Source organism: Capricornis sumatraensis, chromosome 6, assembly GCF_032405125.1.
Source record: "Capricornis sumatraensis isolate serow.1 chromosome 6, serow.2, whole genome shotgun sequence".
Lineage (NCBI taxonomy): Eukaryota > Metazoa > Chordata > Mammalia > Artiodactyla > Bovidae > Capricornis > Capricornis sumatraensis.
This window is the reverse complement of record NC_091074.1, coordinates 112,092,711-112,117,190: the sequence shown is the minus strand read 5'-3', so window position 1 is coordinate 112,117,190 and position 24,480 is coordinate 112,092,711. Positions and strand designations below refer to the sequence as shown.

Genomic DNA, 24,480 nt, shown 5'->3' with positions numbered 1-24,480 from the left:
TATCCTCCTTTGCAAAAACAAGGCTGGACTGAACCTTCTCCCCAGGACTCCACGGCCAGGCTCCTGTCACATGCTGGGGTGTGAAGACATCAGGCTTTCTGAGCAGGCGTGGCTGCTTGGGGGGTCAGGGCAGCAATGCAAGATTGAGGGTCAAGTCGAGCACACTGGCCATGGGGAAAGAATACTGCAGGGAGGAAGGGAAAAGTGACGGAAGGACCAAAAATACCTCAGTCCCCAAGTCCTCCACAATCAGTGAGCCTCCGGGAACGACGGAAGCCAGATGGAGCATAACAGGGCATTGAGGGGCTGCCAGAGAGGGGGGGGCCCAGAGAAGTCAAGAAAGGAAAGATAAATAGGGAAGTTCTTCAACTGTGCTGCTGACCACAGGCAGGTGAAGAGAAGGGAGCTACTGAGGGAGAAGGAGCCAGGGGCCAGGCAGGGGCAGGGTGGGGCTCAAGGAGCAGACACAGGATTCGCCATCTCCTGCTGCAGGCCTGGGGGCAGATGCCTGGGCAATCTGATGCTCAGATTCTCCAGAAAACGGAGGGTAGTCTCAGCCGCGCCGGCCTTTCACGTGGTGTAAGAATCACGTGGTAAGAGTCCCTTGGACAGCAAGCAGATCAAACCAGTCAATTCTAAACAAAGTCAACCTTGCATATTCACTGAAAGAACTGATGTTGAAGCTGAAGCTCCAAAACTTTGGCCACCTGATACGAAGAGCCGACTCACTGGAAAAGACCCTGATGCTGGGAAAGACTAAGGGGCAAGAGGAAAAGAGGGCAACAGAGGATGAGATGGTTGGATACCATCCCTGTTTCAATGGACATGAGCTTGAGCAAACTCTCATGCTGGGAGGTAGTGATGGACAGGGAAGCCTGGCGTGCTGCAGTCCATGGGGTCACAAAGAGTTGGACATCACTTAGCAACTGAACAAGAAGAATCCAAAGAAAGAGTGGATGAGAAAGCACCTCAGAAGAAAACCTGTTAGAACCCAATGGAACTAAGGTCCTTCCTACCTCCTTGAACTACTCTGTTTTGGATTTTCAAGCAGTGGGGGAGTCCTGTTTATTTATCGTTTTAAGAAACTTTTTCTGGTGGTATACCAAACAAGTAGAACAGAGGTGCCCAAACTGTGGCCTGCCCAGCATCTGTTTTGGTCAAGAATTCATTTCCATATGGTCCCTGACTGCCTTCATGCTCCATGGCAGAGCTGAGCAGATGTGATGGAGACAGCTGGCCTGCAAAATCTAAAATATTTACTCTTTGGTCCCCTACCAAAAAATACGCTGACCACTGATACAGAAAAATGTACAAACCCTAAATGTTCAGCTCATCACTCTGTCAGAAGCTGCAAACATCTGTGTAGCCAGTACCCAGCTCCAATCTTGAAAGCCAGAAGCCCCTTTCCGAGGGTGACTGTGGCTCTGACTTCCTGCATCATGAGTTAGTTTCCTTCTGCCTCTACACTTTCTATACACAGATCGGAAGAGGAGGAACTCTTTCTGCCGGGCTCCTTCTGCTAACGTTCCGTCTGTGGGTAACACACTGCTGTGTGTAGCCGCCGTCTTTCCTTCTCACGGCTCTACTGTAGTCCTGTAGTTCACCATGAGAACATGCTGTGAGTTACTCACCTATTCAGCTAGTCCTGGGTGGTTTCTGGTTTGAAGCAGTTATGAACAGTGCTGCTAAGAACATCTTTTTTAAAAAATATTTTTTTTGATGTGGACCATTTTTAAAGTCTTTACTGAATCTGTTACAACACTGCTTCTGTTTTCTGTTTGGTTTTTTTGAGGCATGCAGGATCTCAGCTCAGCAACTAAGGATCGAAGCTGCACCCCCTGCATTGGAAGGTGAAGTCTTCACCACTGGACCCTCAGGGAAGTCCCTGCTAAGAATGTCTTAATTCCCAGCTTTGGGTGGACATGTGCACACACACACCTGGGAGGAGAACTTCTGGGTTCTGGAGCTCAGGTCTGTTGAGTGGGGAGAGGTTCCACCCCCGCCTACACCCTCTGGCTGGCTGCCTACCAGCCCTGCGGGTTTAGATCTGGAGGGAAGGCAGGCAGGGCCCCCACAAGCAGCCAAGTGGAACACTGTCCCCAGATGCTGAGGCTCTGTGCATCCCCAGGGCGGAGACACCACGCCCCAGGATTCATGCCTGTGAGTGCTCCTGAAATAACTCTTCGAAGTAGCATTTCCCAAACATCAGTTATGGCGACTGACCCCCGACCCATGCGTGCATGAGTGCGTGCTTAGTCGCTCAGTCCTGTCTGACTCTTTTGCGACCCCATGGACTGTAGCCCGCCAGGTTCCTCTAGCCATGGTATTGTCCCAGCAAGAAGACTGCAGTGGGGTGCCATTTCTTCCTCCCTTCCTGACCCAGGGATTGATCTCGAGTCTCCTGCATTGGTGGCGGATTCTTTAGCACTGGAACCAACAGGGGGTGCCCCTCAACCCTTGCTGTTGCTGCTGCTGCTAAGTCACTTCGGTCATGTCCAACTCTGTGCGACCCCATACACGGCAGCCCACCAGGCTCCGCCGTCCCTGGGATTCTCCAGGCAAGAACACTGGAGTGGGTTGCCATTTCCTTCTCCAATGCATGAAAGTGAAAAGTGAAAGGGAAGTTGCTCAGTCGTGTCCAACTCTTCGTGACCCCATGGACTGCAGCTTACCAGGCTCCTCCGTCCATGGGATTTTCCAGGCAAAAGTACTGGAGTGGGGTGCCATCGCCTTCTCCGCCTCAACCCATGAGTGGGAGTTAAAAGGACAGAGTGCACACACTGGGTCCCTTTAGGGGCACATGTACATATTTTGCCAATGAAGGGCCCTGAGAAGTCTCCAGCAAAGAAACATGTTCATCTTGGCAGAATTCAAGGTTTCCCCAGGTGACCTGGCCAGAGCACCCTTGATCGCCTGTTAACCTCCCTAGGACGACTATGCCATGGTGCACACTTTGGCAAAGGTGTTCTCAGGTGCCTCCTGGAAGCCGCCCGGGGCCATCTTGGGGTGTAGAGTTGAGAGCTTCACCCCGGCCCTGGCTCTCCCTCCTCCCCCGACCCCTGGCCCTCTCAGCCCCCGCAGCCCAGGAGGAGGGAAAAATACTCACTGCCTTGGGAGGCTCCCTCCCCTGAGGTGGCTTCAGTGTCTGTAAGAGAGAGAGAAGAAGCGGGTGAGCCGACCAGACAGTGGAAGGGCCGCTGCCAAGAGGGAGAGAAGCCGAGAATGTGGGGGCCAGGAGAGGCCAACGCTGTGAGCCCAAGGATGCCCCTGCTCCACTCAAGATCAGACCCAAAGCCTTCCCTGGGTTTCCTGCCGCCTGGCAGGCCTTGACCTGGTGCCCTTCGTCCCTACCTGCCAGGGACAGACTCAGGGAGCGGCAACCACCCTTCCTGTCCCCGGCGTCCTCATCTCCAGCAGGGTGCTATCCCGCGAGCAACACACGAGGTAACACGAGTCCCTTCTGGCAGGGGCCGCTGACACCGGGCGGTTCCGAAGCCCCTTGGGAGGATGCGGGCCCACGTGCGGCAGTCCAGAGCACTGCTGGCAGAAGCTCGGGGGGACGTCCTGTGCACTCCTCCCCACTCCATCCCCGCCCCAGGGTGCTCCCCCAAGTTAAGGAGGCCTCTCCCCTTCGCCTCGGGCCCCACTTCCACTGCAAAAAGTGCTCTGAGGTCGTCCTCGAGGGGTCGGGGTGGAAAAAACAGGCAGGGGATGGGGAGGACGGGGTCCCTTGGCTCTGCCCCGGTACACGCCACTCACCGCGGTGTGCCCGGACGTGGGTCTGGAAACAGTTGTAATATTTGTACTTCTTGCCACAGATTCCACACTCATAGGACCCTGGAAACCAGGAAAGAAGGGACTGGTCAGCCAGCATCTGATGCCCACAAGCACGAGGCCCTTGGTGACAACTTCAGGTAACAGCAGGTGTGCTCAGCGGGGTGCGACTCTGCCACCCCACAGACTGTAGCCCGCCAGCCTCCTCTGTCTGTGGAATTTTCTAGGCAAGAATACTGGAGTGGGTTGTTGTTTCCTCCTCCAGGGGATCTTTCTGACCCAGGGATCGAACCCACATCTCTTCTATCTCCTGCACTGGCAGGCAGGTTCTTTACCACTGTGCCACCTGGGAAGCCCCAGGTAACACCAACTCTGTGCCAACAGGCTATCTTGTTCCCTACAAGCAAGAGGGCAGTAAGGACCAGCAAAGACAGCCCTGAGCTGGAGGCCGGGAGGCTGGGGCGGAGTTCAGGTTTTCGTCTCAACTCTCTTAGGGACCTTGGCAAGTCACTTCCCACCTCTGGGCCTCAGCTTCCAAATCTGTAAGACACAGAATGTAACTTCTAAGGTTACTCATAGCTATCCTTTGAAAGGAGAAAGGAGATGAATGTAAAAGAATTTCAGAGTAAGGAATAAACTGCACCCATGTAAGGAAATCATCCCTTAGCTGCAACAGAATAATTTCCAGCTACCACTCCTCCTTGTCAGGATGGACAGAGGTTAAGAGGACAGGCTTTGAACCAGACACTTCTAGATCCCTGTCCCTGTTCTGCCACCTACCAGTAACACAACCTTGGTAATTTCCTTGAACACATGAAGCCTCAGTCTGCTCAACTGTAAAATGGGGCTAAAAGTACCTATCTCATAGGGGTGGCTCCATACAGCCCCCAGAAAGTGCCCAGCCCTACTACGCACGTGTCTGGCAAGGAGAGGGCCCCTCTCATCTACTGAGGTGCCATTTTATTTCCTCTGATGTGCAGAGATCAACCTGATGTAAATGCCTGACTCCAGCCCTCTTCTAGGCCCTTCTGGAGTGGGTAGCCATTGCCTTCTCTAGGTGATTCTCCTGATCCAAGGATCGAACCCAGGTCTCTTGCATTGCAGGCAGATTCTTTACCATATGAGCCACTAGAGAAGCCCTCTCCCAGAGGCAGGGAGACTGAAATGGCTGAGTTCCCAGCGGGCACCAAGACGGGTCAAAGGCAGAGCCCAGCCATGCAGAGCAGGGCAAAGACCCACAGCAGGGAAGCCAGCAAAGCCCATGAGACTCAGCCTGGCAGAGGCCCCAGGAGGTGGAAGGCCCTGCCCATCCCTCATACAGACCGAGGTCTGAGCCCCATCCTTCCTAACAGAACGGCCTTGGAGCCTGCACACACAGAGAGTCCCAGGCCCCACTCCACACTCAGGGCACCCAAACGGCTGGTTTCCCCCTCAAGTATCCACAGAGAATTCTGATGCTCAGCAACTAAGTGTGGGAACCACTGGTTTAAAATCCAGCAGCTCTGGGATAGAGTCTCAGCTCAACCATTTACTGGCCAGGCGTTAGTCTCCTTATTGGAAAATATGTATGGGAGAGTGAATGAAGAATGAGTGGTGTTCCCGCCACAAGACCAGATAGTGAGTTGAGGCACCACCAACCTCCACTTCCAGGGGTCTCACCCAGGCCCAGGGGCCGTCTGCATTAGTTGCTCAGTTGTGTCTGACTCTTTGCGACTCTATGGACTGTAGCCCGCCAGGTACTTCTGTCCATGGGATTCTCCAGGCAAGAATACTAGAGAGGTTTGCCATTCCCTTCTCCAGGAGATCTTCCTGGCCCAGGGATCGAATCCAGGTCTCCTGGATTGCAGGCAAACTCTTTAAGATCTGAGCCACCACTGGGTGTGAACTCCAGGTATCAAGTTAATTCAGAAGAGCACTGGGCTTGGAAGCCTGACGGTGAGCTCAGCTCTGCCACCCCCTCCCTGGCTGTTTAATAGCAGGCACACTCCTTTTCCAGTTCGAGCTTCAGCTTCTTCACCTGTGAAACAAGACTATGATGCCTGTGTCTCATGATCAAGGTCAGGATGAATGAGCTACAACCCATGAGTCAGCAGGCCCAGCAGTGGGCAGCGCCACTTGGCCACCGTGGGTCCCTCAAGGGAACGCTGTCCTCCAAACCAGCACGGGATTTCAGTTCAGTTCAGTTCAGTCGCTCAGTCGTGTCCGACTCTTTGTGACCCCATGAATCGCAGCATGCCAGGCCTCCCTGTCCATCACCATCTCCCAGAGTTCACTCTGACTCACGTCCATCGAGTCCATGATGCCATCCAGCCATCTCATCCTGGGTCGTCCCCTTCTCCTCCTGCCCCCAATCCCTCCCAGCATCAGAGTCTTTTCCAATGAGTCAACTCTTCACATGAGGTGGCCAAAGTACTGGAGCTTCAGCTTTAGCATCATTCCTTCCAAAGAAATCCCAGGGCTGATCTCCTTCAGAATGGACTGGTTGGATCTCCTTGCAGTCCAAGGGACTCTCAAGAGTCTTCTCCAACACCACAGTTCAAAAGCATCAATTCTTCGGCGCTCAGCCTTCTTCACAGTCCAACTCTCACATCCATACATGACCACAAGAAAAACCATAGCCTTGACTAGACGGACCTTAGCACGGGATTTAGCAGCCTGTTATTCAACAGTTTTATATGTTACCCTTGTCTCACTGGGAAAAATATACACACACGGAGGGCAAAGATCAGAGCGTATATTTCCCTGTCTTTAGCCCCGTGACTGGCACACAGCAGGGGCTCAGTAAATTCACAGCGTCCTGCAGTTCTCCTCATCTGTCACTGAGTAATAAAGACCTGGATTCCCTCCCTGTGCTTCCACCCGCTCCTCAACAGTTTCTGCTGATTCCCCTTCAATGATTGGGAATTTGCTGAGCATCTTCAATGGGCCAGGCACCGAGGCCCCAACCATGAGCAGGATGTAATCACTGCCCTCTGCCTGATGGGAAGCAGACAGGCCACGGGGCAAGGGGACCTGCAGGGTGATGATGCTATGACAGCCAAGTGCAGGACCTGGTGGCCACAGTGAGGGACCCTGACAAGGCTGCAGCAAGGGTGGCCGGTCAGGGGACTTGAGCAGGCAGGAAGAGGGAAAGGCACGTGGGAGGTAGAGGGGCCAGAGCCCCATGGAAGGCGAGGCGGGGCTCTCTCTCCCCAAAGGACCAAGGCCACAGCCTTGTTCAGATGTGACCCACTTCCAGATGAGGTCTTTGCCCTTCTCTGCCACAAGACTTGGGCCTCAGTTTCTCCAACTGCCTTCAATGACCTGAGGTCTTTCCTCAAACTGTATAGTAAGTGTGTGCTGATGGACGGAGCCTGCGGGCTGCGATGTCCCCAACTCATTCACCCAATTGACACTGATTATAATCAGGTCAGTCCCACTGGCTTCTCCCTCAATCCACAGAGCGCCGAGGGTACCTGCAGCCTTGCGCACAGACCTCCAACCATTCAGAGTCAGAGGGGCACAGTTCGCCACCCTCGGGCCCTCTCCTGGCCCCAGAGCAAAACGGACCACCTGCCCGGCATGCTGAGTCTCAAGACTGAACACTGTGCTGGCAGGAGGGACACCTGAGCTCAAGGCCCTGCCTGCCCCTCATTCACCCTGGGACCCCAGGCTGCAGGTGCCCTGTCTGCAGAAGGGTCTAGATGGGCAGAGGGGGCTGGGGCATGGGGCAAGCGCAACAGAGCGGCAGCCCTACAGGGCAGCAGCGCCAGCGAACCTGGGTTCAAATCCCAGCTCACCACAAAACAGATGGGGGCCTGGACAAGCCAGGGAAAAGCCCACACCTCAGGCTTCCTTTCTATAAAATGGACACAGTAAAATAGTGCCCATCGAAGGAGACGGGGTAGAAATGACATGAGCAATAACACTGAGACCACTCGGCACAGTGCCCAGTACGCAGCAGGCACTCGGTAAAGGAGAGTTGGCATTACTGTCAGTTTTCCCCGAAGCGCTCTTGGACCCAACTTCCTGAATGGGTCCTGGGGAGAGGGGCCCATGGTCAAGCAAGCGGGAGGCATGGCCCGTCTGGGGAGACACGCCCAGGAGCTGTGCTGGCTGGAAGAGGACCTGCAGTAAAGGAACGCAACTGACCATTAACCCCAGGTTTCCCAACCAATTTGACCACAGAATTTCTTTCTCTCCAAGGCTCATTTCAGAGCTGTAGTCTACAGCAAGTTCTGCCAAAACGGGCCCCACACTCCCAACACCCAGATTCCTACACGCTCTACCAGCCCTCCAACAGTCAGCTTCCAGGGTCCCAGGCAGGCTCAGATTTGCTAACCGGGGGCAGTGACGGTGTAGAGGAGGTTAGGGTCAGTCTCTGCAGATACTAACTGGCCCTGCGTACTCAGGGGTCTGCAGTTGATGCCGACATTCAGCCATACCTCCACCCTCATGCTGGCCCCATCAGGTCCTCCTGCCCCTCAACCATCACGTACCAGATGCACGTCTCAACACTTGGTCAAAAATCCAGGTCCCCGAATACTGACCTCACACAGATCTGCCATGGGGGCTGCCATTTGGTGCTTTTCCATCTGAATTACATGAAAAATCAGAAAGAGCCCGTAAAGATGGGGTGGGTTGGGAGGGGCCAGGTATGAAGGACTCTCGAGTCTAGGGCTGGCCAGTCCCCTGAGCTCTCAGCACCTCAGTTTCCCCATCTGCGCACGAGATGGATGGACAAGGTCATGCTGCCTGCTTTTTCACTGAACAGCTTGTGCTGGCTAAGCGGCAGCCACGCTTCCCCAAGGGAGGCTGGGGTGTGGCAGAAAGCAGCAAGCAGCCACAGGACCAAATGCTCCTGAAGTTTTGTGCTTCCTCTGTCCTGACTTATAATATAGATAGAACATAAAATTATCCATCATGAGGTTCAGTTCAGTTCAGTTCAGTCGCTCAGTCGTGTCCAACTCTTTGCAGTCCCCTGGACTGCAGCACACCAGGCTTCCCTGTCCATCACCAACTCCCGGAACTTGCTCAAACTCATGTCCGTCGAGTCAGTGATGCCATTCAACCATCTCATCCTCCAAAGACCCTTCTCCTCCACCCTTCAATCTTTCCCAGCATCAGGGTCTTTTCAAATGAGTCAGCTCTTCGCATCAGGTGGCCAAAGTATTGGAGCTTCAGCTTCAGTATCAGTCCTGCCAATGAATATTCAGGACTGATCTCCTTTAGGATGGACTGGTTTGATCTCCTTGCAGTCCAAGTGACTCTCAAGAGTCTTCTCCAACACCACAGTTCAAAAGCATCAATTCTACAGCAATCGTGAGGTCATAACCCAACTTTTCTCGCCATAATCCTGCCAGCAAAATGACCCTCCAGGGGCGATATGCCTCATGCATGCTGTGGCCTGGTATCCCCCTGGCCCGTGGTCACTGTGTACCCCAGGCTGGTGCAGTGGCAGCTAGAGGGCCCTCTCGGGGACTCTCACTTCCGATGGTCCCCGTTCCGTCGCCTGACTCCCTGCCCTGCACGCTTCCTCAGTCTGCTTCATTTCCCAACTATTCTCCTGTCCTGTCTCTGTCTTTCTTTACTCAGTGCAGGTGCTGCAAGTCTTCACTTGTGCCTCTCCAAAATCTCCGCATGGGCTGGTCTCTGACCCCACTGCACCCCCCTGCATGGGTGGGAAAGCAGCAATTTGCCCACTTCACACAGCCAGCGGGTTGGAGCGGGGCGGGGTGTGAACTCGGGGGCTTCGCACCCATCAGCTCAATCCATCCTCACAAGTCCAGCACAGAAAGGTGATTATTATCCCCATTTTTCAGACGAGGGGGCAACACAGATCAGGCCAAAGGTGCCCTGATTTGTCCTGCTCCAGAGCCTGTGTGTGATCACAAGAGGGTCAGCCCCCAGCAACAAACAGAGAAGAGAGGGTGTCTGCTAACGGCTACCATTTACCAAGCATATCCAGGCTTTTTGTTTCTACCCTCCATCTTCCCAGAAGTCCCAACTCAACACCCACTTCAACCATGAACGTGAAGTTTCAGGCCCCAGAGCTGGGGCCACTCACCTAGTGGCTAGTGAGCAACTGGGCTCCAGGCTGGCCCTCAGGGATCCAGAGCCAACCCACCATCCTCACGCCAGGTCCAGATGCCGTGGGGGCCGTGAACCCCTGTTGGACATGGAGCTTTCCCAGCACTGGGGAGCAGAACCTCCTACCATGTCTGGCACCACAACACGACCCCCCAGAGCACCCTATCAAGGGCCTGAGGGTGGCTGGCAGAACACGCCAGACACGGATTCGAGTCTTTTCCTCTCCCCGTCCTGCTGTCACCAGTAACACAGGAATCAGTAAGTACTGATGAACAGCATCTGTCCAGCACTGTCTATAACAACCTGGCAGAGAGCCTGGCTCACGCTCCCTCCTAGAAGCACTGGACAGACCAGGTTGGGCCAGGTGAGAGCAGGCAGGTGTAGCTTCCAAAGCCACAGAGGGGCGAAGTAGGAGGCTGAGGTAAAGGGGCAAAGTGGGCAGCAATCCTCAACTCTATTGTGCCTTGTGCCCGTCGAGCTCCTGATCAGTTCCAATGCCTTGCAGGACACACAGGATGCACCAAGGCAGAAATCCAGTGCAGGTGAAGGAGAGAAGAAAAACACAAGGTGGGCGGACGGAGAGACTGCAACAGGCAACCCTGTATTTAGCACAAAGCAACTCGGGAGCGCAGCGCTCGGGAGCGTCCTGCCCACTTGATTCTAATATGCAGCAGAGCTGGGCCCACGGCCTACTGGGGGACAGGGACCCCAGAGAGGTAAGCTGGAAAGAGGACAAGTAGGTTTCCTGAGGCTCTCTGGGCATGGACTCAGAACGAATGTCCTTGGGCCAAGGTCCTCCACGCAGAGTACAAATCCCCTGGGGGTGCTGGAGCACAGGGAATTTTAAGAGGATCAATTCCCAATTATCAATTGCCCAACACATTTCTTCCTAAAACCCTAAAACCAACGGGCCAGAGAACATAGCAAGCAGGGAGGCCGTGCTCAACTGGTCTCGTCACCACCACCCATTTCCACACGGCTAACACGATGGTCTTTTCACTCACCCCTAATTCCCCTACAGTGGCGTACAAGGGGGGATGGACATCTGAGAGCTCCAAGCAAAGAGAAGCTGGACTTAGAATGCAGGTGCATCGAATGACTGGGAATAATTCCTTTTGTAAATTGGGTGATTTCTAATTCTTTGCTTTCCACAAAACTGAAGAAGGATCTAATGGAGTTGTCAGTGAAGAGACCATTGAAAATAATGTCTGATGATAGACCCGTGTGATTTTTGGCATACAACTTGGAAGGAGTTCAAGGAATTGAGCGACACTGCTGAAACAAGGTTCCATCCTATCCCTGGCTCCTTATTTATATGGTCAAGGCTTCTAAGCATTTACACTTAAGAAAATGGAAAAAAAGGAATTAAATTAATGCTGAATCTTGTCTCGCTCGACAATAAGAGATATTAATTCACAGAAACGTGAGCCAATGGAAGAAGAAAGAAAGCCCCATCCATTTCATTAAGAGGTGCATTTTCCATAAAGTTTTACTTTTACGTTTGCTATTTATCTAAATTTGCTTTTGACAAATTGTATGCTAATAACAACTCGATCGGGGAAAAAATGTTTTAAGACGTAGAGCTTTATGATCCCAACAAATTTTTTGGAAATTTCGATTTCAATTTATGTACATCTTGTTGTGGGAGATGAGTGTGAAACAGTGATCAATAAAAGACTCTCAAGCATAAAAAATATATTACAGTAGGGTAAAATCCTGTGAGAGAAGCGGACTGGAAATACGAGTTCAAGGAGAAAAAGGAAAGATGTAAAAATCTCTGACTGTTAAAGACGAGCCTGTTCATTATGTTTTTTATTTTTATTTTTTAATGAATGATGGTGGATATCAGCAACGGTGGAGTTTGGAGTCCCCTGGATACATTTAAAAGAGTAGTTCACAGTTTTATTTCCAAAATGCCACATTTTAAAAAACGCAGTACTCCAGAAATTCTGTCCTTTGCTATTATTTAAACTTTGGATAGAAATGTTGGATGTCAACTCAAAAATGTGGAAGAGAATACGATTCCTCGAAATTCTTTTAGGAGATACTGAAGAAAAGAAGTCTGAAGCCTTTCCGCTTCCAGAGGTAACCCTGAACGTGTCAACATCCAGGGCTTCGGCTGCTACCACCGGCCTCCGTTTTGCATTTTTTGTGTGCCAAGTCGTTTCAGTCGTGTCATGTCCAACTCTCTGTGACCCGATGGACTGTGGCCCACCAGGCTCCTCTGTCTCCAGAATCCTGGAGTGGGTTGCCATGCCTTCCTCCAGGGGATCTTCCCAACCCAGGAACTAAACCTGCATCTCTTACATCTACCTGCATTGACAGATGGGTTCTTTACCACTAGCACCAGCTGGGAAGCCCCACTTTGCATTTTTGGTCCCCCCTTACAACACTTTCATACCAATCACTTTACTCTGACATCAACAATCCTACTAGAAAGACAGGTAGATTTTATTATACCCACTGATCAATGAAGACCTTACGGCTCAGAGAGGTTAAGGGGCCCATGCACAGCCCCACAAGGGGCAGACCCCAAGTCTCTCGGCTTACAGGCCAGGGGTCTTTTGCCATGGAGACCCTCCAATCAGGACCCCCAACCCACCTTGGACCACCTGATGAAGAGTCAGCAGCAGGGATAAGATGCTCCTGGGAAGGAGGCCAGAACCCTTCCTTTCTGAGTGGCTGCAGCAAAGAGCTGAGGGTTGGTTCTGGCAGGCTCAAGCCCAAAGCACTGCCAACACCAACTGAAACAGGAAACTAACTATCAGCTGGCACTACGAAGCAGGACCCACCGCTCAGGTTCATAACAGACCAAAACCCACATGGCTGTGTCTGAATGGCTGTCTGCTCTTCCGCTGCTCCTTCCAGAGCTGTGGCCAAGCCCCCACCTCCTTTTTCCCCTCCTCTCCTCCCCCGGCAGCCCTGTGTGTGTGTGGAAGCACCCCGAGCCCTGGTGCCCAAAGCTCGCTGCCTAGAAACATCCTTGCAGGATCCAGGCTCCCAAGTGACTGACTCTCCCTCCTGTACCAGATCTAGGGACCCCCTTCTGCTCACCCATCTCCAGGACAGGACCTCCCTCCCTCACTGGCCTGTCTTCAGTTACCAAACACTTTCTGTAATCACAGAGCCCTCCCTCGTACTGATTTGCAATCACCTCCTGGTGATTTTCCTGCACTGGGGTTGGGGCTACTTGGTATGTGTCTGCTCAGTCCCCTCCCATCAAAATGCTGTAAGTTGTGAACACTTATATTCCATCATCTCTTCTGCACCATTTCTCCATGGGCTGCATGCTCTTTTGCTGTAAACCCAGCTTGGCTTGTCTTCATCGCCTAGGACAAGGATGGCAGCAAGCAGGTGTTCATTTCAGATTTTTCAATTCTAGCTGACTGGCCGTGACTTCTCAGTGGACTGTGCTGAGAAGGATTCTGAGGTACACTGTTGGGACATGTGCAGCCAACAGTTAGGGATGCCTTTCACTTTCGGTTTTACCCAACAAAGTTGTCATGGTCAGTATTATCTCTGCTCTTCTTGCTATAAAAGAAACTTGATATGTTGCTCCCAAGCTCCATAATGATTTCAATGGCAGTGACATTTCTTTCAAAGGTGAGAAGTACCCTTTTTGGTACAAAAAATTTCTGGGCAGCAGGGAACTAGCAGAGACTACTTGCAAGCCTGGCAGCCAGCCTCCTGGGCACCGACGCCCCTCCCCATGTTCCTCGTCTGAGAAGCTGCCAAGTGCCATCCATGTGTCCACGACCCAGGCTCCTCCTTAGGAAGTGCCTGGGATAATGTTTGTGTCACTGGGAACACTGTTTATCCGATGGCTATTAAAGGGCCAGTGAGGACCTGGGGGTGGGGACAAGAGGATGGAGCTCAGAGAGCAGCCAAACGGAAGGTTCCCTCATGAGATAGCACTGGCGGATCGAATAGGAACGCTATTCTGCTCAGTGACAGAGCTGGCCAGAGCCTTCTGCGTCCCTGCCAAGTGCCTCGGGAACATGTTAACTCCACAGTGCCCAGCCACACTGTAGCACAAGCTCATTCAAAGAGCAACTCTAACCAGCATTCCGCCCTGGCCACAGCCCAGGGACTGCCTTCCCTCCTTGTTCTACTTCCAGGAGCAGGTGGGACGGGGTGTTATGAAGTGGAGTTGCCAAGTCTTCCATCTCCCAGGGCTTTGCTTGCCCCTCTGTAAAATGAGGGTGCCGCATGCCAAATCTATAGCACGTGGGGCTCCACTGCCCACTTCCACATCCATGGTAGACATCAATAATCAATCATGCCACCCTTCAGAACCTTCAGCACGGAACTCGTAATAGCCAGCAGCAACTGCTTGGACTTGGCCCATCAGATAATGTCTACATGCCATTCTGAGAAGGGATGAGTTCATAAGGTTTCATTCTAACATCAATTTTTTTTTTTAATTGCCTTTCTTTCTGGCTACTAAAAGGCCAAGCCAGATTCCTTCAAGCCTGACCCTTGGCAGAAACTACACCCTCAAGGGGCAAGGTCAGCCTTGATGGGTGTGAGACAACCATCACCACCAGCAGGAAGTACCCAGCTCCAGCTTTGGTACCAGCTCCCAAATGGCAGCTCCACAGCTAACCATGGCTTTTAAACCTTTTCCACAAGGGTCCTCAAAAGCAGTTTGCTCAGAAATCTGAAAACATCCTGAAAGTCCCTAGATTTTGGCGGGGCAAGGCGGAGCAGTACTAGAAGGAGCTCAGGTGAGAAAATCAAGAAGCCATGTCTTCTGACACCTCATCCAGTGCCGACTCTCTTCCCCATCCTATTTCTTCTCTACGGCACACTGGCTTGTTTCTCAGACTTGGGGGAAAAGCAGAAACTATTACTACTCTTTCCTTCTGAAAGGGTATGTTATACTATCAACTCGAGTATTACTGAGAATAATGGTGAATTATTTACTAAGTACGACGTTGAGTACTTTATACACGTGATCATGGTGCATCCTCACAAAGCCCCATGAATTTGCAATTGTGAGAACTGAGGCACAGAGAGGTCAAGCAGCCTGCCCAAGCTGTAACAGACACTAAGTCAGGGAACCTGCGTTCCCAGGTTGAAGAGCCGAGGTTTTCCGCGTACAACACTGTCCCCCACCCACTGCCCCTTGGTGTGGTTCCCACACTCGTGGGGTAGCCAGGACAGGGAGCATGCCTGCTTTAGCAGGAGAGGAGAGCGAGGCACAGCAAGGGCAAGGACCCTGCTGCTGAGAAGCAGCTGAACTGGAGACCAGCGTCCGTGGCTGGCACGAAGCCCTGGGGCCTCTCACTGTGCAGGCAGCTGACCCAGGGAGGACACCCCAGCATTTCCTTAGCATGGCCGCTCCAGGCTTCCCCCCTGAAGCCTGACTGCCGACCCCATCTCAAGATTTAGATTCAACTACCCTTCACTGGACATCTCCCAGTGAAGGGCATACATAGCTCCTGAGTCCAGTGAGTCTTAAAACACCGCCCGCCCCGCAAAAGTGAGCATGGGCAGATCGTCTCAGTTAACGAACACCTCCGTTATAGGCTGACACAGTCCTCGGCCGTGGGGTGTGAAGCCGGGTGGAGGGAGCTAAGACACGAGTCCCGGAGCAGACCCTTCTTTCACTCGACACCGGGCTAGGTCACTCACGCTCTTCAGCAAGCATTTTTGGCTCATTCCCCTTCTGTCTCGGGGGAGGATGGAGCTTTCCAGCCTCCCTGAGGATGCTCCCTGACTCACCCGGACGATGCCAGAAGCAGGCTGCCAGCAGGATGCTGGAGCGACCCGGGCGGGGCACGGAGACCACCACCAGCTGAGGCACAGCGGGGAAAGGGAGCTCGAGGCTGATCCCCAGTGGTCGGGAAAAACAGCAACAGGACTTGAGTTTAAACTCGGGAAAGAGAGCTAGGGGAGCCTCCCCCCACCAGGCCCTGCCTGCCTCTCACAGGACAGGAGCCTGGAAGTCAGGAGGAGGTGGGCAGAGCTGCCCCAGGAGGGACAGGCAGGTGGCCTCCTGAGCACGCGAATGCGGAGGACAGCAAGGCTGCAAATGGAGGTCTGGGAACCGACCAGGCAAGGCCTCTGTGCCAGGATGGGGAACGTGGACTGTAATATTTTACAGGCCGGAGTTGCAAAACTGGTGGCCCATGGAAGGACTCTGACCACAGATATGTTTCCTTTGGCAGATTTTAAAAGTCAAATTAGTCACCAACGTTTAAAGCCAGAATAATTTACCTTAAAATTCTCATTTCTGGCATGCGCTGTGTCCAGAGATCTAGCCACGCTGAGCCCATCTTCCTAGTTAGTTACCGTAACTCTCCAGCTGGACCCGAGCCCCACCACCTGCCTGTCTGGCTCATCTCCACGATGCTAAATAAACGTATCTGTTGGGCCTTGCGGGCATCTGCGTTTGCAAACCTGGCAGGACTGTACGCAGCCTCGGAGGGGTATCCCCTGGCTCATGCTGAGAAGCGGGGAGAGATGGTTTCTAAGAAGCTCATTTCTCTGAGCTCCTCGGAGCCCAGCCCAGACCACAAGTGGTAGAAGAAAGTGCCAGACGACGACTCATCCGATCCTGATCAGACAACTAATCTGAACAGGACCCACACTGAAAGCCGCCCCCGGGGAAGCCCAGAAGGAAGAAATGCAGACGGGCATTTAGGACACTGAGTGCTGTGTGCTGTGCTGGACGCACAGTGGAGGGATTCCACCAGGCCCGCAGGAAGCTCCAGGCATCTGACCTGAGCGAAATCTTAAAGGACAGGTCAGCTTTTGCCACGTCAAGTGGGAAGACAAGCGCTCCAGAGCAGAGCTGAGCAGGTAAAGGTGAGTGTCAGGAGCCGAGGCCCTTCCTTGAGGGCAGAGGGGAGCCACAGAAGGCCCCTTCAGCCAGGGAGGGGCAGGGATCCCAAGCCTGTCTCCTCCAGCACTCTGCCGCACGTTCCCGCCCTGGCCCCGGCCCGACCCTGTGGAGAGGTGCTCACCCAGGGTCTGCTGGTTGCGGACGCCGCCGATCACCACGCAGATCTCGGCGGGCACATCGCCGGTGGTTCCGTCCTTGCTGACTGCCTTCTTCTCCTCCTTGGCCTCGCCCTGCCAGATCACCTCCTGGATATAGTCGTCTGGCAGCTCCGTCTTGACCTTCACCTCCGTCATCGTTCCCTGCTCGGCACTGAGCGAGGCCTCAGCCGGCGCGGGCTCTGGCCCCTCCAGCTTGGTGCTTTTCTGGCTGCGCTTCAAGCGCTCCCTGGCAAAGAAGAGAGTCTGCTCAGACTGGACCCCAGCACCGCCCCAGACCTACCTGGAAAACCCCCCTCCCAGTCCAGGAGGTTGCAAAATGTTCAGCTACAGACCCACCTCTCAAGTAACCATTACCTTAAAAAGCACAGGCCACTCAGGTGCCCCTGAGGATCCTCTAGGGAACCCTGGGAGCTCTGAGGAACACAGATCACTGGGCTCTGATGGCTCCAATTCCACCCATTTTGCTGATGGAGAAGCTGAGGTCTAAATGTGACCAGTAATTCTTATAACTGGAGCTACATGAGACCTGTAAGGAAAGCTCTGGCTGGAAGAAATCAGCTCTTCTCAAGCTTCGATGTGCCCATGAATCAGCTGAGAATCTTGGTAACATGCAGATTTGGTTCAGCAGGTCTGGGGTCTTGCCTAAGCGTGCATTTCTAACAAGTGGCCGGGGGGCAGGTGCTACACTTGGAGCGGTAGCGGTGTCAGCGGCTTGATGTGTGCAGAGTGGGGTCCGCCCCACCCTTTGCAGAAAGGCTGCAGAGCTCCTCCTGCTTTATAGACAGGAACATACAAGCCGAAAGGCAGGGAAGCTATGGAACCAATCTGGGCCCCCACCCTCTGGCCTCTAGGTGGCTCTTCAAATAAGAGAAACCATCCTCAAGTTAATATGCTCAATATGGAGGAAAGCACCGAGGTCTCACGCAGAGCTGTGACCTGCCCAGGGCCACACACAAGACTGGTGGCCAGCCGAGGCAAGAAGCCAGGTCCCTGCCATCCACTGGAACCACTCTCCTTTCAGGGAGACTCTCTGTCTTATCACAAGGGCCCCTCGTCCTTCTGGCATTGGTTGGAAAAGCCAAGGTGTGCACAAGCTGGGGAATCTGATCATGTTCCCGGCCTGTGATGCTGCCTCGGCCAGGTCCAGCCCTCGCCACTGCTCCAGAAAGGCAGCTGCACCGTAAACTTCAAGGCCCAGACCCAGGCAGGCTCCGTCAGGGCCAGCTAGTATACCAACTGGAGCTTAGCGGAGGTGTCCAGGCTGGGAGGCAGGACCTGGGGTCTCATCCTGGATTGGCAGGGGGCTTGCTGTGTGATTTTGGACAAGACTCTCCCCTCTCTGGGCTTCCAGCTCCATCTACCCCAAGAGCATGGACTTTATCATGGCCACTGTCCCTCCCAGGTCTCAGCTTTCTCCCAGGTGGGGGAACTGAGCAGAGACAGAGAAGGAAGGCCCTAGCTGATGAGGAGGGGGCACAGGAGGGCCACTGGGGAGGGGCTGTGGATGGCACTGCACCCCTCACCCCCACTTCATAGGGTGAAGTCCTAATCCCCAATGAGACCGCATCTAGAGATAAGGTCTTTACCAGGTAATTAAGGTTAAAGAAGATCAGAACAGTGGGGCCCTTATCTGATAGGACTGTGGCCTTTGAAGAAAGAGAAAGATCTTTCCCACTCCTTCCCTACCAGGTAAGGACACAGAGAGGAGGCTGTCTGCAAACCAAGAAGAGGGAACAGAGAAGGCCTAACGGCCTGGCAGGAAAAGGATGCAAGGAACTAAATTTGGATCATCCCAGGGCCAAATCTCAGAACTGTGATTCTCAAGTTGTGGGTTCCTGCAAAAGTGACGTCACTCCCCGAGCCTCAGTCTTCACACCTATACAATGGGGATAAACACAGCACCTACTCCACAGTGCTGTGATGCAGACACAAGGCAGCGTCTGCAAGGGACCTAGCAGAATGGCCCCAGTGGAGACATTCTAAGGGTACCTACCGTCTACAGGATGGCGGGAGGGAAAGGAAGCGTGCAGAGGACACTGGAGAAGAGTCTTACATGGCACTGATTTTAGTGCAGGCTCTGCAGAAGTAACCCAGTGGGGTTTAAACCCCAGTACTGCCATCCCAGCTTGGACCTCTGTGTGGGCCCTGACCCTCTCTGAGCCTGTTTCTGCACAGGGAGGCAGGGAGCCCGGCACCTACGCAAAAGGCCTCAAGAGGATCAACTGTAAAAAATGTAGAACCAGAACACAGTCTAGAGTGACTAAGAGAAACTTCTGATGGAAGCTGCTGAAACCCCGATTCCTACCCTGAGACCTAGCAGGAGATACCACTGGTCAGTCCTGCCCACTCTAAGGCTCGCGGGACACAGAGATGGGACTCAGGGACCCTGTCTGATTGCCAGGGGCCAATCTGGCAAGGACAAGCCCACAGGTCCTGGGGCAGCTGGGCAGGCAGGCCACTGAGGACCCTTCCCTGGCTGGACCCTGGCTGGTCCCGACCCTGCCTGGAGAAGGCGCTCAGCCCCAAGCTCAGAGCCCACATGCTTCCCAGGGCCGGAGAAGAGATCATCAGAGCGGCGGGTCCCACCTGTCAGTGGTCCCTGCAGCTGATGTCACAAAGCAGGAAGGACAGCCCCCTGTCCAGAACACCCTCACCCTGGGGTCTGAGACCATCCCAGCTAAGCACTCAGGGTCCCTTCCTGACCTCAAGGACCTCAACAGCACCTGCCATCCTGGTGCAAGGGAGGGCTGTTGGGAGTCTGACAGATTGGGCTGTTGGGAATCTGACAGGTTGGATGTCCACAAACCCTGCAACCTCGGGCCAGACATTGCCCTCTCTGAGGCTCAGTATCCTTGTCTGTTAAAGAGGGACCACCATGAACCTTGCCAGCGTGGGGCAGGTGGTGAGCCAGGGAGCTGCACAGAATGGATGTGCGTGGATGGCAGCTGCCATTTTAATGACACTGGTCCACGATGACGTCCCTGCCTCCAGGAAGCCTTCCCTGATTGCTCAGGATGGAGTTAGACCCCCCACCTCTGAATGCACCACCCCCCTCCCAGCCTGGCATGGGCGACTCTTACACCAGGAGCTATATCAACCCTCATCTCGCCCACGGGCACAATGGCACACAACCATCTACTCCCTTAAAGGTGACACCCCCTAGCCCATGCTTCACTGAGAACATGGGGACTTCTCTTCCTCTGGCTTCACAATTTAGATTTATAAGCCCAAATGTTGCTTTTCTTGGATGCTTTACATTTAATTAGGTGTCCTCATAACAATGGAATTGCAGAAGTCCTTATATCACTTTGAATTAGTAGTGCAGCTCTTTCAAACTTCTTTAAAAATTTTTTTTCATATATCATTTTTTAAAATAGAGCTCATTATTTTAATTATATCCATTTAAATGTACAGTGGAGCCCTTGGATATTCTCAGCACGAATCATTAGGTATATTAGTGAAAAAGCACTTGGAATCTATCTACATGCTGACACTCCATAATCTATTCTATTTGTGTCGCTGTAAAATAGATTTATATATAGATAACTACAAAATAGTTGCTCAAGATATGCTATGAATTTTATATTTAACCGAAGTCACACTTCAACATAAAATCTAAAGTCAGGCACTAAAAGGATATTTCTCAGTAAGTACATGATGTCTGTGGTCACTGCTTACTGCTCAGGCCAGAATGCCAGGATAGGAGCCAGACCAAGCAGGTCCCTGCCCAAGGAATTCCCTAAGGGACCTGGCCTTTCACTAAGCAATGGTTCTCGAAGTGTGATCCTTGAAGGCCTAGTGGTTCCAGAGCAATGGCCCCAAAGCACCCATGGGGCCTGAATTACAAGGATGGTGGTGGGTAGGCCTCCAGGAACACCACTTTTTCTGTCTCTGATACCAACAACTTTGCTTTTAGTGGTGGTGGGGGGGATGGGTAAATGGTGGCCCCTCCAAAAGATAGGAAGTGTGAGTCGTTCAGTGGTGTCTTGTTCTTTGTGACCCCATGGACTGTAGCCTGCCAGGCTCCTCTGTGCACTGGACTCTCTAGGCAAGAATATTGGAGTGGGTAGCCATGCCCTCCTCCAGGGGATCCTTCCCAGCTCAAGGATCGAACCCAGGTCTCCTGCTGCAGGCAGATTCTTTACTGTCTGAATCACTGGGGAAGCCAAAAGATAGACCCAGGACCTAATCCCCGGAATCTACGAATGTGAACTCATTTGGGAGAGGGCTCTTTGCAGATGTAATTCATTTCAGGATCTTGAGACAAGACTGTCCTGGATTCTCTGGGTGGGTTCTACGTGCAATGACAAGTGCCCTTATAAGAGACACAGGTGACATCTGACAGACAGAAGAGGGGACACTACAGAGAAAATGAGAAGGCAGGAGGACCACGGACTGGGCGGATGTAGCCACAAGCCAAGGAACGCTGCAGCCACCTGAAGCTGGAGAGGCCAAGAGTAGATCTGCCCCCAGAACCTCCAGACGGTGTAGGATCCTGGTCTAGACCTGCTTTCAGGCTTCTGGCCTCCAGAACAGTGAGAGATCGAATTTCTCTTGTTTTAAGCTTCTCAATTTGTGGTATTTGTTACGGCAGCTACAGGAAACTAATACACGATGTATGACTAAATTAGAAGAAACAGCCCCAAAGCAGTTACCTTTGCAAACCCGTGGCTTCCGCCAGTCCCAAAGTTTTCTTTTGCTTTGTTCTTACTCATCCCCATGGCCAGGTCTGATCTGGTCAATGCGCCCACACGCCTGCTCTGGGAGGTTTCAGAAACAAACCTCTTCCTCTGGGTCTTAGCAGACGGTTCACTGCTCATATACACCCCATCACATCTGGCGCTCACAAGTGCCCTGTGGCCAGACAGGGAACCAGAGCAGAGGGCAGGGCCCATATCTGTTCCTCCCCGCTCCACATCCAGCCCCAGCCTGGGGCCTGCTGCACAGGACAGACTCATCAACACGATGCATAATGAACGGTGTGCCCAAGGACACACAACCTCCAGCAATGAATCTGAGACCAATTCTTGCAACTTCTGTCCTAGAGTTGTTCCCGCTAAGCCCTACAGTCCAAGAGAGCCACCAAACAACTTCTCAGTGGACTGGAGGCCCAGAGACAAATGCCATTTCTGGCCACATTGAAGGAAGAGTCCCAGCGATGCCAGACGCCCAGGAGTCAACCAAAGTTCTTCCTGGGTGGAGTTTCTACATCATCCCACCGCAAATGCTAGCACTTAAAATTCTAGCAAGTCTCAGGGGTCATGAGAAGTCCTCAGCACACTGGACTTCCGTCCTGCCCCTACTCGAGTCAGTTTTTCCATCTGATGATGAGTGAGCTGGAGTCTGAGATGTCTAAGGCCCTGGTGGAGGCCTGACCTCTGCCCCATAGGTGTCTCCTGTCTCTGCTGCAAGGCTCAGCCTCAGGGCCACTCCACCTCCACCAAAGGCCACTGCTTATTTCCTCTGGTACTTTAGCCACTGAAATAATGCTAAAGCTGGTGGGGAGGGATCTCTAATCACAGTGTGTAAGTAATGACTTGGTTAACTCTCTCTAGAATAAAACCTCATTAAAAGACTCCACTCATTACAGAAGAGGGTTAACTGGCCTCAAGCTGCGCTTAAACACAACACTCTCGATGCATGCATGGATGCACGCGGTGTTAAATGAACTAACACACATCCAGCCAAGATGTCAGGGGCCGTGTGTACCCTGCTGCAGAGGCTGACCACTGACCCAGTCCTCCAGTTCTACCCAGCTGCCCACCTACCAATAATTGGAGCACAAATGACTTTTATTTGCAGATATTGGGAGGCTCCTCCTTGGCAATGCCTTCCAGGTCCAGTGAGGTTTCTGCCCTCTGCCCCCATTCCACCAGAGCAGTTCTTTCCAAGGCCTCCCAGGACCTCCAAGCTCCTAGGTCCAACAGTCCCTACTGGGTCCTGACTGAATACATCTCTATCGGCAGGCTTTAACGAGCTCCCCTCTCTTCTCCTCCAACCCTTTACTTGCTATGCTCTGGGCCTTCCCGTGGGCCTCTCACCTTCTAGCCACTCCCCTTTCTTCTGGGGATTCCTCTTCACCAACCCAACCTTTCCATGTCAACCTGTCCCAAGGATAAGTTCGGAAGCCTCTTCTATTTTCACTCATACTCACTTCCTACACGATTGCATCTAGATTCGTGCTTTTACATATGAACTATGTGATGATGAATTGCAAATCCTATCTTTAGCCTGGACCGCTCCCTGAGATCCAGACCTACCTGAACAACTGCCTGGTGGACACCTCCACCTGGATGCCTAACAGGCAGGCACCCCTATTTACAGGTTCAAACTGAGCTGCGGCTGTGCCCCTTCCCCTAAGTCAGGAAATTCTCCGGACTCCAATCCCAATGCTCTGCCAGCTAAACCCTGCGGCCAAGGACACAGTCATCGGTTAACAGCAGTCTTCTCCATTTTGGTTAGTACGATTCCACCTCTCTGGGACCATCCTCGTCTCTTCCTTCTCACTCCCTACTCATCAGTCTACCCGCAAATCCTATCAACCCCACCTTCAGAATATGTCCAGAAGCCGACCACTGCTTACCAGCCCACCGCCACCACTCTCATCAAGCTGCCTTCCCAGCTCTCTTGTTTTGCTGTAATATTCTCATAGCTCGTCTCCCTGTTTCTATCCTGGCCAGGCCAGCTCACGTCACTCCTTGGCTCAAAACCTACTTACGGTTCTGAATCTCACCCAGAGTAGCAGCCAGACTCCTTGCTTCAACCCTGAGGGCTCTGAGACATGCCTCACGTGCCCACTGACTTCATCTGCTAACCTTGTCCCTCCCGTTTCCTCCCCCGGGGGCCACAGCAGCCTCCTCCCTGTCCCCTGAGCAGGTGGGGCAGGCTCCTGCCTCAAGCCTTTGCGTCTTCTCTTCGCTCTTTCTGAATACTCTCCCCGGTCCCCAGATGCCCATGGCCGGATCTCTCCTCCTCCAGGTCTTCACTCAAACGTCCACATCCCTTCCCTGCCCTACCTGTTCTGCTCGGTATTTACCATGCACTCATGTAACACCCTTATTACCACTCGTCCTCGTCAACGTCTCCCCAGCTAGAACGAGAGCTACTTGAGGACAGGGACACTGTCTCCTCGGTTTGCGGTCACCTGCAGCGCAGCCTGGGCGAGGTGACCAATCAACGCCTGCTCGCCTAAGGAGCCAAGAACGAACCTTGCAAAGGTCAATGCAGCGTGGCCTGAGGCGTCTCCCTCTCCCCACCCCACAAAAGAATTGTTGATGTCTGGACTGCTTCAGCTGACACCCAGAACTGAAGGCAGCAACGTCCCACCCATCTGGCCCTCGGGAGGACACGAGCTGGAGATGTTTCATTTGAGCCGAAGTTCTGAATAAGTGAAGCTTCTTCCTGAACTGTCATAGTCTTGTCTTCATCCTTTCCGGTGGAAATTTTCTTGACTCCAACAAGCTCTTCCTACTTTCTGAAATACCAACAGGGCAGCCTTAGCAACACTCTGACACCATCACTTTTTTTTTCCTCCAGTTTTGAGATACTATTAGTAAAAGAAATCAGTCCTGAATATTCATTGGAAGGACTGATGCTGAAGCTGAAAATCCAATACTTTGGCCACCTGAT

The 24,480-nt window shown here is 52.9% G+C and overlaps 1 protein-coding gene across 1 annotated transcript in view; it reads right to left on the bottom strand.

Moving 5' to 3' along the window:
• ZNF618 (zinc finger protein 618) overlaps positions 1–23,890 on the bottom strand; it is a 74,174-nt gene extending 50,284 nt beyond the window's left edge. Inside the window, 5 exon segments of the mRNA XM_068973657.1 lie at positions 3,107–3,145; positions 3,760–3,837; positions 8,253–8,348; positions 16,815–17,077; positions 23,868–23,890. Of these exon segments, the coding sequence (XP_068829758.1) occupies positions 3,107–3,145; positions 3,760–3,837; positions 8,253–8,348; positions 16,815–17,077; positions 23,868–23,890 (499 nt within the window).
• Between the last annotated feature and the right edge of the window lie 590 nt (positions 23,891–24,480).